The 16,856-nt window shown below is 53.3% G+C and overlaps 1 protein-coding gene across 3 annotated transcripts in view; it reads left to right on the top strand.

Annotated features, from left to right (window-relative positions):
• Positions 1-15,716, top strand: part of exd (PBX homeobox extradenticle) — a 419,516-nt gene extending 403,800 nt beyond the window's left edge. For all 3 annotated transcript variants that reach the window (XR_012826753.1, XM_075685881.1, XM_075685865.1), the window contains one exon: positions 13,632-15,716. Coding sequence is in view for 2 of the 3 variants with exons in the window: in XM_075685881.1 (XP_075541996.1) it covers positions 13,632-13,712 (81 nt within the window). In the remaining variant the exon portion in view is untranslated. The remainder of the gene's footprint in view (positions 1-13,631) is intronic.
• The last annotated feature ends 1,140 nt before the right edge of the window (positions 15,717-16,856 follow it).

Raw genomic sequence — 16,856 nt, 5'->3', positions numbered from 1 at the left:
CGGCCACTGCGCGCGCCCTTCTTTGTAGCTCTTCGTTCCATTTTTTTTTTTTTTTTTCAGAGGGTGCGGGGGAGGGGTAAGCGGCGTTGCCTGCAAGGAGATACTGACAGCTAGGCGTGAGCCCAGTTCTGGCGGCAACCAGCGCGGAAAAAAGCTTGACAGCGGGTTGACTCCCCCTCCCATCTTCGTGCATAGCCGACGGGCTTGATCGGCGATGACCTCCTCCAATCCCCCCGCCCTGTTCGCCGCCCCCTGAACCCGCTCCAGCGCTGCGTATCGCTGTTAGTCATCGTCCGGCCGCTGGCGCAAGCGCCGGGGTCCGACCCGGATTCCACAGCTTCCTGTCGTTCTTCTTTCGTTTCCTCTTCGACCCTCGGCAACCAGCCGCGGCATAACGAAAGAGGAGCCCGCGTCATTCTTTTCCTGCTGCTGCTTGCGCGAGCGTTGCGGCGACGCTCGCGCGAGCTCCAGGGGCGTTCCTCACGCGGACCCACGAGGAGGAGAAGCCCTTCTCCGCGTATCTCACGTGTTGTTTTTGCTCCCGGCTCCGTGGTCCCGGGTTTTATTAGAAATTCTTGCCCGCGCGATGCTCCGGACCGCGGCTCGCGAGGGTGACCGCTGGGCCCCGAGCACGCGACCAACCTCCCTCGATATCGTCTTGATTTTTTGTTCCCTTTGTTATTGGAGGAAATGTCCCGAGAAGACTGCGCTGTGATGCTCTCTGATTTGTAGCGCTTTTCGAAGGTTTTATTTACTTTTATCTTTCCACGCTGCTGACCTCGCGGCGTGGCTTGCTTCGCCCTGCAAGCGTCCTCTGCACGGTCGCTGCCGGGCGGTAGTGAGCAGCGATCCTGCAGCCGAGTGAAGGAGGGTCGGTTCAAGGCTATAGGAACAAGTGCCGCCGCAGCTCGAGTGAGCTATGGGCATTCTTTTGGGCCGCCGATCTCCTCGTTCCTATATATTCGCGCGCCGACCGCGCCATCAGCACAAGGTCCATCCAATGCTTGTGCGCCAGCCTTGGCTGCCTGAACGCCCGAGTAGGTATAGCGTGGCGCGTTTTTTCTCCGTTTCTTCTTTGCCTCACCCTGGAACCAACCCGTTTTTCTTTCTTTTTCTGTCTTTCTCCCTGCGCGCCGCCTAGCACCCGTTGCTCTCCAGTTGTTTCCGTTCTTTCTTCCGGACCATCTCCGCCGAGGAACGAAGCGTGGAGCCGAAAGTCAAAGATTACGCGCCGATGAGAAGCGCGCTGTGGATGGATGAGCATCGTCGTGGGCGAGCTGTATTGAGCTCGTCCACTGCCAGCGATCGGACCAAGACGGAGGAGAAAGCCGGCCTGATCCAGGCTTACCAGCGCCTGGTGGAGACCACGTGCATCCAGGACTGAAAAGCGTGCTTCTCTGGCAGTACGGTCAGACCTTCACTCTGATGGCGACTGCAATCCTACACATTTTGTCCGGAGAATTGGACGCCGAGCTAACGATCTATGTAGTATTCTTCCTGTTAGTAACACGTTCAGCCTTTACAAGTCCTTCCTTCGCATGGTATAGCCTCATGTATGCTCGCAACCTCCCATCGCATAAGAACAGTCACCACTCGCTTGGTCTTTTGGCAGTCTAGTTTTTACCATTTGTATTACGCACCTTTAGCTGGATGGCAGATATGCGGCAGAAATCGGTGATTTCGTTGAGTAAACAATACTCGGGCAGATTGTTCTTGTATGGCTCATACTCGCTGTGCGGGATTCACCAGGACTTGGGTGGCTAAGGCCTAAATAATGTAGAAGTTTAATTTCACTTGCAATTTAAGGGCAGATTCGACGCTTCTCGGTTACCAGTTATTCTTTCGACTATAGTGCAATTTTTTTTCTTGGCTCGAGCACACTCGACACTTTGTAACTTTTCAGAGGCAAGTGGATTGCTTACTGAAGCTCCACTACATTAAGGGGAAAAAAAAACGCACCATATCAGCGGATATGTATATATACATATATATAGGCACAGAGTAGGGCTTGCACTTTCTCACTCGTATTCACCGAGGTTTAAAATGTGTCATGGATAAGGCTACAAGAAAAACCACCAGTATCATTTCGCCATGGCAGTTCTCCGCGATTCCGCTGGCAGTGGCACTTAGAAGGCCGAGTCCTTGTGAGGGCCACTATAATGCGAGTTCGTGCGGGGTTCTGCTTCCTCGTTCACGTTGCAATTGTACATGGAGGCACTTCTTCGTCTTTACTGCTGGGCAGGGTGCTTTAGTTACTACTATACTGCATACTAGTTTGCATGTGTCTGTGGGTAATCTGCTCATTTTCACGCATCCCAGTGGCAAATAATAAGTGCACTCAGTGAGTCCACGTTACCGCTGCATTTTACAGTGAACAGCTGCATTGTCAACGCGTTCCGTCCGGGTCCCTCTTGCAACATGATATGATAATCATCATCATGTCATCGGTAAAATGAAATATATTCATAAAGGGCTGGCGCAACGTGGGATTTAGCCTCTCCGGCCAACTTTCTTTCTTTTGTTATTATTTCTAATACATCGACAAAGCGCGAATGCTAAAACGAAGCAGTGGTTCGCGCTACATTGCACGAGACGGGCCTGAACCAGCGAGCAGGGGGGCTATAACGTAAAGCTATTCCAAACTTTTCTATTCCAATTCTGCCATCATCCCTCCGCCATTGGCCAACAACTTTTTGTAACCATCCCCACTTCGCCTGTCTGTCACTTGACGTCACGAAAACTGCGGTAACTCCCCATCTGATTTGATGTGGACACACTGTTTATGCATGACTGCAAAGAACAAAAGAAACATAGCTATTTCTGATTCGACGCCTTTTCGCCATTAGACCTCAGCTATTGGTCAAAAGTTTTCGTGCTGCACCCACTTCACCTGCCTGTCACGCGACCTCACAAAACCGCGCACACTCACCGCGTCAAAGTCTCACCGCCGCGATAAAGATGCATTAATATGCCGAACAAAACTGAATTTTCTTCTGAATAGCCGCAAGCTACACCGTTCCGAAAGAAATAAAAGTTGCCGCCGATCGCTCAGGCGCTGGCTGGCTACTCGCACCTGCCGGAGAGAATGGGTTTATTTGCGTGCAATAATGCTTTTTGCGTGGCTGTGTAACGTTTTCGAGCACTTTCGGCACGTTTACGACCTCGCTCGGTCAACTTTTCTTTGCTGACGATCCTTTTTAGCGGTATTCTTTACCTTCCATTGCATGCCGCCGCGATTTTCGACGAGCCACCCCAAGCTGAGTAAGGGAAAGCGGACCAATCGCCGACGCCGCACCACCCTCTTCATCCGGTTATCGATTTCCAGTGCACTGGCTCGGCCCCATCGAATCCCTCCTCGCCCCTTATCAGCCAATTAGATAAGACAAGGCGCTCAGTGTAGGCAGTGTTATTAGTTTTAAAGCAAACAAAAGTGACCTCCTATAAAAGAGGAAAGCATTTGATTGGTCTCTTTAAACAATGCTGCGGGTCACCGCCCGATGCTTGCGTCGGCGGTTACGCAAATTTGACGTCAGGAGATCGGAATAAAAACATATTGAAATAGTTTTACGTTATAGGGCCCCAGATGTTAAAATGAAAGAGATAGAAGAACTGCAGTGCAGCTGTGGTTGGCTGAAAGCACGCGATATGGGAATCGGTGGGCGCGATGCTTCTCGAAAGCTTTCGTCACACTCTCAAAATCTGCAGGACGCTTAAGCTTCACCTTTAAGAGTGGAACGCGATAGCATTCAAAGGTCCCTGACTGCTTCTCACGCTTCCCGGCAACTGCAGCTTATGTAACCGGAATGTGTACCGGGAAACGCTGGCAGCGAAGGCTATGCACGAAGGCGAGCTTTCTGGTAAGCTGTTAGGACGAAGGAAATTGATTTTATAGTTCAGTTGTGGCCTTGCGATTTGGAATGAAATACTCTTCACTTCGCACAGTGCGTGCGTGCGGGAAACTGGGATCATGTGAACCCGCCCAACCGCTCGATGCGTGCTCGTATCTGGTCTCAGCTGGACCGCTCGTTTCGTTATATATCGTCTGCTCGCGTCAGCTCTCGCTTGTGCTTGTTTGGTTTGCTTGGTTTGGTCTCGTTCCGCTTGTTTCGATTGTCATGGTTTGCGATTGTTGTACAGCGCAGCTGTTCCACGCCCGTTCCTGTGGCGAGCGTCGGCGGCGGCTGCGTAACCGAGTGAACGAGCACGTAACCAACCGAATCAACAAGTGGAGAGGAGGGTGTGGTGACGATGGCTACGAGATGGCGCCAGAGTAGCGCGCGTCGTCTGGTAGATTTGTCGGAGGGGGCTGCTGTGAATCGTGCCCACGCGTCACCCACGCGCTGGCTCTCGCGGACTCCGGATTATCGAGGCAGTCTTCTCTCCGTTTGCAACGTGCCGCACGAGACAGATTTTCCGCGCCAGCCAATATATCACGAAATGAAAACACGTATACAGCTGCGCTTAAAATTCGCATTAGGGAGCGTCGTAATCGCCGGTGAATTTTTTAATTTTTTGTTATTTTCGGCTTTGCGAAGGTAAAGATCACGGGAAACTGTTATCGGTAAAGCAACCGACGCCTCTTGGACACACGCAATTTATTACATAGAGCGAGCACACCTCAGAGGAACAAAGAAAGACGCAGCAAAACGCACTCGGCAGTACCCTCCCGGCTTGTCTGATTAAAATGCACCGTGCTGTTGTTCTCTGACGCTTGCGCCCAAGAGTTTCTTGCGACCGATTCACAAAACAAGCCATCTCCTCGCCTCGCGTTTTCTTCCACACGACGACGGTAACAGCGAACAAAGAGGATATGCTGCAAGAAAAGATTTCAAACGGAGGGACTTTGTGGCTTTCCTCTCGCCGGCAGCGCGGTCGGGCGGCGCGCGTGTTGTGAGCGAGTGCCGTCTCCAAGAAAGCAGTGGCCGGTCGTAAAAGATCGGAGGGTCCCATAACCGCAGCTATACGAAGCACGGCCATAAATAATCCATAAACTGGACCGCGGGAGCCGAAAAACAAATGTCACCGCCACGGTATAGGCGCGGCCTGACTTCAGCTTGAGCAACGCGGGTGTCTTCCGCTATTGCTCTGCTCTCGAAAATATAGACTTTGAAAAGACAAGTTATTTTAACTGTTCTTCACGCGCCTAGGAGATAAGGCGTCGAGAGCACCTTTACGCGCACGAGCGTGTAAGGAAGCCAGGGTATGGCGGACGTCGTGTAGATATCTCGAGAGCGCTAAAAGCAACCCATCCAGTCGCACAGGCTTCACTGTAAGACCGCGCACTTTTCTTTCTTGGTTTGGTTTGACTGCGTAGCTTTTCTCTTGGAATTTGTAGGAGGGAAGAGGAGCAAGGTAGTAGGGGCCGCTGCTTGGTGCGACGACGTCTTCAGTGGCAGAAATCGAAACTTTGTGGGCAGCGTGCGGGCGAATCGCCGATGAACACGTTTATGCGTGCACCGGACATTGCCATTATTGAGCGTTCCATTAAAGACCACGTCATCTGTCCGTTCCCAGGCACGTGCTAGCGCCTTGCATTCATGCACAGTAGGCCCACGTCGCACCCGGGAAAGAGCACATTGTAAGAGGCGTCCGTTCTCTCCCAGAGCGAAGGGCTGCGCACCGCCTCTGCGCGGCAGGAGCAGGCTCCTTTGGCGGGCCGTAAAACCGAACGACGGCGGAAACGGTCCTATAAAAGCCCGTCTTGCTCCGCCCGAGCCAGCGTCGTCCTCTTCATGTTGTAGCAGCAGCAGCAGCAGCAGCAGCAACGCTCCGACCGCGGCCTTGCGCAACTTGTAAGCGTGTAAGGGCTGTAAAAGCGGCTCTGGCTCGCTGCCCTCCGGCCTCCCCGTTACGTGTGCGGTGCGTGCAGCCGGCCTTTGTGTGCGGTGGTTCTTAGCGCGCGCGCGCGCCCCGGTGTTTCTCGCGCGCTCGCTCTTGACACGAACGACGTGGTCCCCCCCTCTACTCCGCCACCTTCGGTCCGCTTGGGCAGCGGGAGGTTCCTGACGCCGCTCCGGTCGTCGCTGTGGGGAAGGCGTCGACCACCGACACGGCGTGTTCTCGAAGGCGCTTCCCAAGTCGTAAACCGCGTCGCGCGCGGGTACCGCAGGGAAAGAAGGGGTTTTTAGTTCCTCCAGAAAACGAGCAGCCGCCCGCTCGTTCCGGGTTGCACTTAGAACGGGAGGGCTCCGTGCAGACCGTATCTTCCTCCCTCTTTCGACCTTCTGGCGCGGCCATCATCGATGGACGTTAAAAACCGGGCATCGTGTTCTAAGTACCGCGGCCGGGCCTTCTGGAGTGCTCGGGTGATCCTGTTCTCGGCGGTCGTTATCTTGTTGAGCAAGGGGGGGAATGTGTGCGTTGCCGACTGCAGCGGTTTTCAGTGCGATGCGGGTTTGTTTTACGAGCCGCGCGGAAGAAGGAATTGACTCGTGTTGGCGTTAAGGCGTCGCTGTTGCGCGGGCCTGAAAGAGTGCATCTGAGCGCTGGGATTAGACAAGGCTGCGTGGAGCAGTAGGCTTGCATCGTTGTTTTTTTTTTTTCTTCCATGGACGGAAATTATGCACCATGCGCAGTCGAAAGATGCCAGAGCCTTCAGCCCACCCTGTATGAATAGGTGCACTTGAAGGCTTCGGCTGCTCTCCGACGCTGCTGTCACATCGTGCGAGCAGCCTCTGAAGTCTCACGCAGCTAAAGAAACGATGGCCGCGCGAATAGAAGCTGGGTGCTCCCTGCTTTCCTGTCACAGGGCAGATTTATCCCAACTGGAAAGCGGTGTCTCCTACGTTTTTGTTTTTCTATTCGAACGTACAGAACCTGAGAAACGACAACGACCAGAACGCACTACATACGAGATCGTATGGAAGTCAGTGATGTAGCCTGTAATTCCCATAGCACTTTTCTCTTCATCGGATTCTATTTGTAGCCTGTGAGGCATAAACAGTGCATAAATTCTAAAGGAACGAAGAGCAATGTATGCTCCTAGGCCTACCTGAAGTGCCGATCACATTTAGTGCTCTTACTAAAACAGGGCCGCAGTTGTCGAGAGCCTATCCTCAGTTCGGACTGAATCTGCCAGAAGCTCACGCAAGATTCTCGCAGTCCCCAGTTGAAGAAGGAAACCGTTTTGTGCGCGGCAATTTTCCGCACGTTCAGTGATTCTAGTGGCGCAGCAAAGCACCACTACACGCACGCGGTGCACGGCAGCGGGAAACTGACGCCGACTTGTCTCGCGAACTTAGAGTAAAAGTGAAACAGGAAAAAAAAAGGGGGGGGGGCGATTCGGAAATGGAGGGGAATATGGAGGAAAAGATCTTCCGTTCGCGCTCAAGTTATTCGGGCGCACGAGAAGAGGAAAGTGCTTCACTTCGAAAGCGCCTCGGTAGTTTCCCACGCGGATGCGAACGAGCAAGGACGAGAAAGAAAAAAAAAAGTCGTTTCTTAATGGGTTTGTAATGCAAACTTGGATCTTCTGCTGCACTTCCTTTAATTACGAGACAAGACACCACGGCCACGCCGGGCCTAGCCTGCCAGCCAGTCAGCCAGCGTCGGTCCGCACTTCTTGTTCGGGCAATTTGGGCCGCTAGCGACGGCAGCAGCCAGTGTGCTGGGGCTTCGTTCTTTTCTTTGCTGCCTCGTGTCGCGTCTCCCTCCCGCGCCTCGTTCGTCGTCGTGGGCGGCGGTTGCGCGCTCTTCTGTGCCGCCCTTTTTCGCAACTCGGTCCTTTTCTCTTTTAACGAGAAAATCCTTCGCTGCCGCGCGTCGCCGCTAATTTTATGGCTGCCGCTGAGCGCCTGCCTCGCCTCCTCTTTGCGTGCTCGCCTCGCGGAGGGTACGAGCTGGTGAAAAGGAGAAGTCGCTCGCTGTTTTCGCCTTGTAACGGCCGCCGAGGGGGGGAAGATGGGAGTTTGTCTTTTGTTGGTCGACAGCGCATGCAGCGGGCCGGCGATATTGGCTTGCGGAGCGACTCCGCCTGGCAGAATAGTAGCCTGGCGCGATGCTTTGCAAGCCCTCTTTTCTTTCTTCGCCCCATCTTCTATCGGCGGCGTCTTAACCGGGCGACGACTCTGGCAAAAGTTGAAGCTCGCCGCCTGACTTGACGCGCGCTTCCAGCAAGACGAACATGGCGCTGGGACATCTTCTCGTCTCTCCACTTTTGAGCAGAAATTACGACATGCCGCGGAGAGAACGGGGAAAAAAATATTAATAAAAGCGGGGGGCGTGGTCGGGTGCCGTTCTCCACTGTCTCGTTGTCGTGGTGGTTGGCGGCGGTGGTCTGTGCTAGCGGTGGCTTGACAGCGCCGCGGGTGGCTTGCCGCTCCGACATCTCGCGTCGACGTCAAGCGTGAGCGAGGAGAGCCTGCTGCGTCGCTTACGTGTCGCGTCGCGGCACGACAAAAACGTGCGGGTTCACTAATAATTGCCCGCCTTTCTGCCTCCCTCTGCTTCCCTCTGCTCATTTTCTCGCCCTTGTAGCGCCCCTCACTTCGACTCCGGACGCTTTCTCGACGTGCCCTGCTTTTATTATTATTATTGTTGTTATGGTTTTTTTTTTCTTCTTTTTTTGTCTCGCCGAGGACAGTCCTCATTTTTCGTTGGCATTAGGATGCCGCGTCCTGCATCAGAACAATGACATCTTGGTAGAAGTTGTATGGGTGGCACATTGCGTTGTGTCGTTTTCTAGAGTTTTTCTTGGTTCCTCCTTCCATCTACCCCTTCCTTTTTTTTTTCTTCTCCCGATTCGTGCGCGAGTATAGCAATTCGCTTGTCTCGCATGCGTCGCGTACGAATGTCGCCCGCCTCTCGTGCAGTCGCACAGGCGTCTCGCTTGTCTGTCATTACTGCAGCAGCCGAGGCGCATCCGTCGCAGAGATTTCTCTCCTTCTACGCCGCGCCGATTTCCGAGCGCGCGCTCTCTCCCCGGAGCAGCGAGCCCTGACGTATGGTTCTCCTAATGCCGACTGCGCTTCATTACTTCGGTGAAGACTGGCGCGCGGCGCGCGAAGGGTCGCGTCTAAAAGAGGAGGAAAGTGGGACTTCTATGGGCGAGTCTTTAAAAAACTGGAGGCTTTGCCGAGATGATCCCGTTATGTCGTTTGTGGGGCGCGAAAACGGTCTTTCCCAGCGCCGTGTTATTATGTCGTTTCGGGATTTTGAAAGCAACGCGATGAAATTTCGGAGCGACGTGTTCTGTTCTTTCCTCTTCTTTTCTCCTGCCCCGTTTCGCGGCCCAGGACGTCTGTGCGCTGCTTTTCCGTCCCCGCCCGTCCCGCGCTCGAGTTAAAGGAGCAGATGTGCTCTATGTAGTGTACAACTGATTGGGCGTGCCACGCCCTTTTAATCTTTGGTGGGTGGGCCTCTTGTACGAGGCTGGTTGCGTTGTTTGGTCATTTTTTCGTGCGCAGCCGCGTCTCCATTTTTACTGGGAAACTATAAGCGCGAATAATTTAGACGCAGACACAGGTATGCAGACGCGGACAAGCGCTAACTTACCGGTGTCTGAAGGTAAATTACTCGCGCTCAGTTTCCCAGTCAGCACGAACCAGCTAGCCCAGCAACACGTTTTATTAGAGCGCGTTTCCATGTTCGCCCGTATTTCGTGACTTTTTTCGCTCGGTTCTTGTATCGTGTTTGATTTGAGGAAACGTCTACAATTAATAACTCAATGAAGTATGTCTCTAAACAGCAAGCTTTCTTTAATTGAACAAACGTGCCTCACAGCCTCGGGAGCTCTGATGTCCCGGTATTCTTTCACGCGATCGATCGTTCCTGCTGCGCCATTTACATTGTGAATGCATACAATGTCACAACCTGCAAACGCGATGAGTTTTTCGTTTAGTGCGTTTTTTTGTGAGAGCCCCGCAGCAAGTGCCGACGGGCACTCGTAGATCACTCCCCTGCCTACCGCGGCTTCCACGCTTGACAGCCTGCGAGTAGCTGGGCCTCGCGTCGACTTTTGAAGCATGCACCCTAAAATCTCTTTAAGTATAGCTCGCCCGCGCACCTACAAGACCTTGTTCCTCTGTACGTTCATGGCAGTCGATTTGTGGCAGCCGTTTGGCGACTTTTCCAGCGCTTAGAGCGCCCTCTTTACCTTCGGTATGCTGGTTTCTCTGGCCGCCACCGGAAGCGCGTATACGTGGAGCGGATACCGTAACAGCGGCGCCGGAGGGTCATGGCGCTGTTTGGCACTGCACCATTTTTGCCTCTAGGCCACGGCTTCCTACTTCCGGCGAAGCACATGAGAAGCGGGCGAGGGGATCCTGTCGTCCCAGGCCTCCCGTTATCGCCCTCGGAGTTACTAAAGCCCAGCGCAGCTAGTACTGTGTTCCGTGTCGTTGGAGTTCCATGCAGTGCGGCGGACCGTGCGCCCACGAAGGCGGACTGCGCCAGCGATCGTCACGTGTGCCGCTTTTCTGTGCCAGCACGGCAGACATGACGACGTATACGCACGCGCCTTCGATTTGGCTAGCACTGGTGGCCACAGGGAGATCGCTCCATTGCCGTCGCTAGACCGAGAGGTTACAGCCTATCGTTCGTTCAGCTCGGGACAGTTCGTGGACAGTGATAGCTTTGTGCGGAATTATTTGGCCGCTGAGTGCTTCTCAGCCCGCCTCTGCAGTAATCCTGCATGACCGTGGCCAGAGAAGGGATAAAAAATTACAGCCATAGCCTAAGCAGTTGTATCGCTCATTTGTAAGTGCGTCGGTTCTATAAGCACAGACATAAATCCTAAGTGCCATGCACTGGCGTGATGGGGGTACGCATAACCTGAATGTTATGCATACGTAAATTTAGGGCTCTTACTCGACATTCCTTGAACTAACTGGCGCTTTTCCCTTCCTCTTCTTCGCGCACTGAACTTGTACGGCAAAGTTCGATTTACCGTTCGTATCGCTAGACAGTGCACTTATTGTAGTCGTGGCACTCATCGCCTGATGAAAGGTACGGCAGCGTAGTGGCCGCGTTTTTGCAAAGTTTGCGTCGACGCTCCGCTGTGAGAATTCGTGTCAAGTGAAAACTACAGGCATTTATAAAGTGCTACTGGCACTTTATAGGTGTCGTACTCTTCGTAAACATTAGCAAATGTCCTAGCTACTTTTTAAGCTCTTTGTATATTAGGTAACCAATTCGCATGCCTACTAGGGGCATATTTTAATCTGTTGCTCTGCCCATTCTCGACTGCGCTGCACGGAACTGGCGCTTATGAGTGTGTGAGGGCCGACACCCCTGCTGTAACCCGGTTTGGAAATGAGGCTGGCCGGCGCAGTACTTACTGCGCGATACGCCGGCGGGGTTCGGAGGTGAGGTGACAGAACTAGTGGGGGGAGGGGGGGACAGAGGTAGGTTACGCCATTCTTCGCCGCAGTTCCTTGCCCCCCCGCCACCTTTGTCCGCTGTGGCCAACGACGACTACACGGTGCTGAGAAGATGAGGAAAGGAGGCGGCGTAGGGAGATTTGGGAAGGAGGGGAACGCCGTGGCTTATCTCGGGAGTCCAACAACGGCCGGGCCAGCGTGAAACGGCAAGGAAAAGGGGAGCGCGTGGCACCCCGAAGAGAGAGGTGCCGCCGCTTGGACCCACGCCATCTGGCCGCTTGATAACGCGGCGCCTGCTGCCTACCGCCGCCCTAACGTAATGGCGCTTCTCTCTCGGCGCGGCACTCCTGGCTGGGGTCTGATACGAAGCCTGGCGCGGACTTTCGAGGGCAGAGGGAGGGCACTCGAAGGGTGGGATACGGCTGTAGCCAAGGGAAGGGGACCGAGCGATGTGCCGAGTCTTCTTATATGAAGGGCTCCCTTGTCCTCCGCTCGGGAGAAGGAGGCCCGCGCCAGCGGTGTCGGCGACAGGACTCCGCGGCCGTCGTCGAGGGGACCTCTGCGGGGATTTATGAGCGCTGCGCCCCCGCCGTATCGAAAACGGCTTCTGCCGGACGATGCCTGTGCTCCTTCCTTTTCCTGCTCTCAGCCCGCGCGCTTCCTTGGCCGGAATCCGGCAGACCGTGGGGGATGACCGTGTACGCCTCTAAGAGCGAGGCCAGGGGCCTCGCAAGCGCTTTTCTCGCGCTCCTCTTAACCTACAACTGCTATCTATCGGCGGCGCACTTGTGCCCGTAATTTCTCGTGTGCGCCCGCGATCACAGCGTGCTCTATATGCCGTCATTCTTGAATGCAGCGGCATTCTTTATCTGTCTTTTTCTTGAAATGCGTATTACGCGCTCGCGATGTTATTGTTTCACAAAGCAAGCAAGAAAATTGCATGTGCGTTTCTTAACAGTGAAGGACCAATGGTGCTTCGTACTTTTGCGACAATATAGAAGGTTATTTATGGCGTAAGTTTTTTGATGCTCTCATAGTGTCAAGTTCCGCATGCGGCTGTCCGTACCTAACATTCCGGTACGATGCCTTTGTTGCCAGTTGAACAGCCACAGCTCTTTTTCGCGCTTGAAGGTACCGAGACCTGGGGTGCTCTGTCTATTCAGCTATATTGGGCGTGGGTCTACGATAACGCAAGCACAGATCGTGAACTTTGCGACGGTCTCGGCCTGACAAGGTAAAATTGCACACGAAAGCGCCGGACGCGCCGAACGATTTGACGCGTGGTTTGGACTCGCTTTTAACCCTGATGCGCAGTGGTTCGACGCTGATACCCGTCCCGTTGGGGCAGCTTAGGGGGGCGCATATAAGGGTATAGAAAACATTACTCAAGAGCAATTACTTTCCAAACCGTGAGCACCTGCACAATTATCCAGGTAGCATTTGTGCAGCAATTCGCAGCATCACACCTTTCACTGGCTCGTCATTCTACCAGCAAAGGGATACACACTGTCGTTATTGGTTACGAATCCCATGACGGTGGGGACTACGAATGTGTACATTTCTGGTGACGTTCACTCAACGTGTGCCAGCCACTGGGTAGGATAAAAAATCCGAGGACACCTAAGCACTTCTTGTGAGTTGCGAATGCGAAAGCATCACTGTTCAATTGAACGCCGCTGAGCGGTCCTTCGAGTTATGAGCTCCTCGCGGGCATAGCGCGAGCGTTGAGACGCTTGGCGCGTTTTGATTTGACCTTACCGAGCCGCAGTTAGAACGCAGGCGAGAGCTTGCGTGGACGACGAACTCGCGGATAACAGGCTTGTGAGAGCGAAGGTGACGTGCGTCGCTGTGATGTCCTCTCCCCTCACGCAGCATCTGGCGCGCTAATAGAGAGATTTAGTTTAGGGGACGCAAGCGGCTTGCGTACGCAAGAACTAGGGGCGACGGTACTGCGCATGCGCAGACGGTTCTGCGCATGCGCACTGCTGTCGCCCCTAGTTCTTGCGTACGCAAGTCTCTTGCGTCCCCTAACCTAAATCTCTCTATTGTACCAGCAGGTGTACCCGCGTCGAGGCGCGCTCGTGACGTGGCGTCGCAGTCAATGAAGGAATTTAGGGGCCGTTTTGCTGCTACAGACGCCGGCTTTTTCGCTCAGTGAGCCATTTGACGCTTTCGCATCAGTAATTAACGTGCAGCTAGAATTAGTACGGCGCGTCGCGCCGTACTAATCTTTCCTTTCTTTTTTTGCTTGCGTTGAGAAGTGTGTCATCGTGTCCTAATTGTGTGATTGTGTGTTTTTCTCCCTCTTTGCAGCTTCCCCACGGGGTGCGCGCCATGGCCTACAGTCCGCCGCCGCACAGTGACAGCTCCACGCCGCTAAGTCCCCCCATGTGAGAGGAGCGCCCCGTCCTCCTTCTATCCCACCCACTCTCACCGGTCGTTGTCGTCGTCGTCGTCGTCGTCGCGAATGGAAAAACAAAAAACAAAAACTACGAACCCGTTCTTCATCTCTCGTTGTGCGCCATCCTCGAGCGCGCGCGCCCTTCTCATCATTATCCGTCTCTGGAGTGACGCGGCGACCCTTGGCTTCGCTACGAAGACGCTGATCATATATATAGGGCACGACGAAACATTAAAAAAAAAGGCGAGAGAGAGAGACAAAAAGACGATTCCTCGGAATGGACTCTCGGGTGGGCGGCGTTTCGGCTGGACTGTCGTAGTGGTAGTGCTGCATACGTGCGGGGTGGAGTGCAGGTCACGTGGCATCTGGCTCTTCCGAGCCAGGTGAGTAGACCACCAGTGCTGATTAAGGGAGCGCGACGGAGACGAGCAGCGTGCACGTTGTCAGCAAAGCGTGGCAGCCGTTCAGGACTTGCGGACTGCTGGAGCACTTTTCTCATTGACATACATGTGTCGTAGGTTTCGCTGGGCTTTTCGGCTCAACGTGATCGGTGGTGTACATATTGAACAGACGTGTGCGATTAGCGTAAAAGTGATTGCAGATTTACAGCGTAACATTGCGATTCGAATGACATTTCAGATGATCCGTGCACTATCCACAAATCGGCACAACCACTACGGAAACATCACCTTCCGTGCGTAGGTTTAGGTCTGGGTTATTTAGTTCTCAGTGTTATATAAAGTGGATTTCTCTGGCCAATTATTTCTTTTTTATTGCGATACCAATTATATGGACTCTCCAAGCGCATTTGTCCTGTTGCCGTCGGCGTCGCCGTGAGGTTCCTTATGAGTGAAAGCGTGTGAGGGTGAGCCGGCGAACGCGGTTCAGTCTCTCGTGCACGTGCAAGGAACGCCGCCCAGGTGCGTTCCCTCTCCTGTGGCGCGCGAGGCAGGGAGCCAGGCGAGGGAGAATGGACGTTCTTCTCCAGCGGCTGCTAGGGTGCTTCGATGTCCTCCTCGCCCGCCGCTCCTTACATAGGAGTGGTGCACCAGGCAGACGAAGCCCGCGGCGCGTCCATACGGAGAATGCTGGGCCGAATGGAGCGCTTGTCGTGAGACATGATATGAGTCGCAGTTGTGTGCTTTCCTCGCGCCTTTGCTACAATCCAAAGAACGCGTGACCAGACTCCACTGCAGGAGTAGGTTTCCTTTACATTGACGTGGCGCGAGCGGCCCGAGCCGGAGGCCGAATTCGCAAAACTTTATGTTCGTAACAACTGCTTGTGATTAGACGGGAAGCCTCGCCATTAATATGTTTGCTATCATGATTACGCGGCGCCTATGCTTACGAACCGCGCTTGCGTGCGAACAGCTTTGTGAATTCGGGCCCATAAGTTTCCATGAGCTGTAAAAGCATATTCAAACTACAAACTGACTCGTACCACTTGTAGCGGGTCGCACGGAAGGTTCGTTTTCGCTACTGCCGCTCAGCGATGAATTTTTGCGTTAGAAGCGGGGTGTTTCCGATGTGGTAGCGTTTATTGACCGAAGCTAACGTTGCCGGCGCGCTAGCACCGATCACGAGTGGGTTAGATTTAAGCTCGTTTGTTTTTTCACGGAACGTTGCTCCAAATTCATGGGATTACGATTGGTTTTACTATCGTTTTCCCTTGATCCCCAGTCCGCACTGTGTCAGGCGACGCAATTGAGACCTTCCCATTGAGTGTAGCGGAAAACTCTGTTCCATGCTTCCTTTGGTGGTCGCAGATAAAAATATGCAGTTAGCGTGGTTCCCTAACCACGCCGGTAAGCTGCGGTAATGTCTGCTGTTCCTGTGTTCGGTTCGCCGGATATGTCCAGCTAGGTGCCACGTGACCTGCGCCCGCCTCATTTGTCCATTTCATCCCGAAGCGCCTCTCACCTCTCGTGTGTGGTGGAACCGAATAAACGAAAAGAAATGCAGATGGGCAAAAAGGATGAAAGGGGTCTCTGGATTTACTTTTTGTTGTCCCTCTATGTCGTCACGAACACACGCTTACACATAAGAGCAGGCCTCCTGCAGACGTCCCTGCCTGTGCTCACATTACTATAAAAGCGCCTGGCCATGAGACGCGCAGTACGTCTGCACGAAACCTGCGTGCGATAGATTTCTGTTCTTTGTTTTCAGGGCTCCCCAATGAGTTGGTGTAGTGATACGAACTTAATATTACTTCGTCAGACATAACGAACTGACAAGCCTCTAGCAGGCGTCATCTGCACCAGACCTTTTGAGAAACGAATGAAAGAGCGCCGGGGTGTAAATTGCTCTATAGGGAGTCTATCGAGGTATATGAAAAAAAAAAAAGAAACTATGCAGAACCCACGCACTGTGGGAATGAACGTTATGCAAGGTACTTTGAAGGGTAGCTGACTGTCTAGCCTCGTTTGAGGTTTCGCAAAGTGGCACCACATGGCGAAACATGTCGATGTTAAGCAAGCAAGTATGTGTGACGGCGATGGAGAGGAGCGGGAGAGGCGTCTTGTTACGGAGTGTTCAACTAAAGCGCGCATAGTTTTCTTGCAATGACCGACCGTGTCGCAGTGGATTTCTGACGTAAACATGCCGACAGTGTCATTATCGTCGCGAAAATATTTTGGGGGGTTCATTTTTCGAAAGAGGAGGCGTGTGTAAGAAGAACGTTTCTAGCGCGGCATGATCGAGCTCAGAGAGTCGAACATCTTTATTGTTGCTGCGGCCGTATGCGCGTATGCCTCCACATTTAGAGACGCGTCTGCGCGAGCACGTCTGTACTATAGACTAAATATCTGTAGTGTTTCAGCCTGACGTATACGTTCTACCGTTAACTCAGTTCTGCGGACGAACAGGATAGCAACAGCTCTGGTGGACGCATCTTGCGACGCGTTGAACCGCACCGTAACCGCACCGCAGCGACTATACCGGGTGTTTCAGCGAACACTTGCTAAACTATTTAGAAATTGCCTGTGTCAGGTAGCACAGTTCTAGTCGGTGAGCTGGTCTACTCAAAGAGGCGGACATTACGTGCACAAGAAATTAGAATGCATATTCGACTAATAAAAATTCACTAATTAAGTTTTTAATTACCTTATGGCACATATTGCAATTTACAAATTCTATCC

The sequence above is a fragment of the Dermacentor variabilis genome, chromosome 1 (genome assembly GCF_050947875.1).
Source record: "Dermacentor variabilis isolate Ectoservices chromosome 1, ASM5094787v1, whole genome shotgun sequence".
Lineage (NCBI taxonomy): Eukaryota > Metazoa > Arthropoda > Arachnida > Ixodida > Ixodidae > Dermacentor > Dermacentor variabilis.
This window is presented reverse-complemented; position numbering and strand designations above follow the sequence as displayed.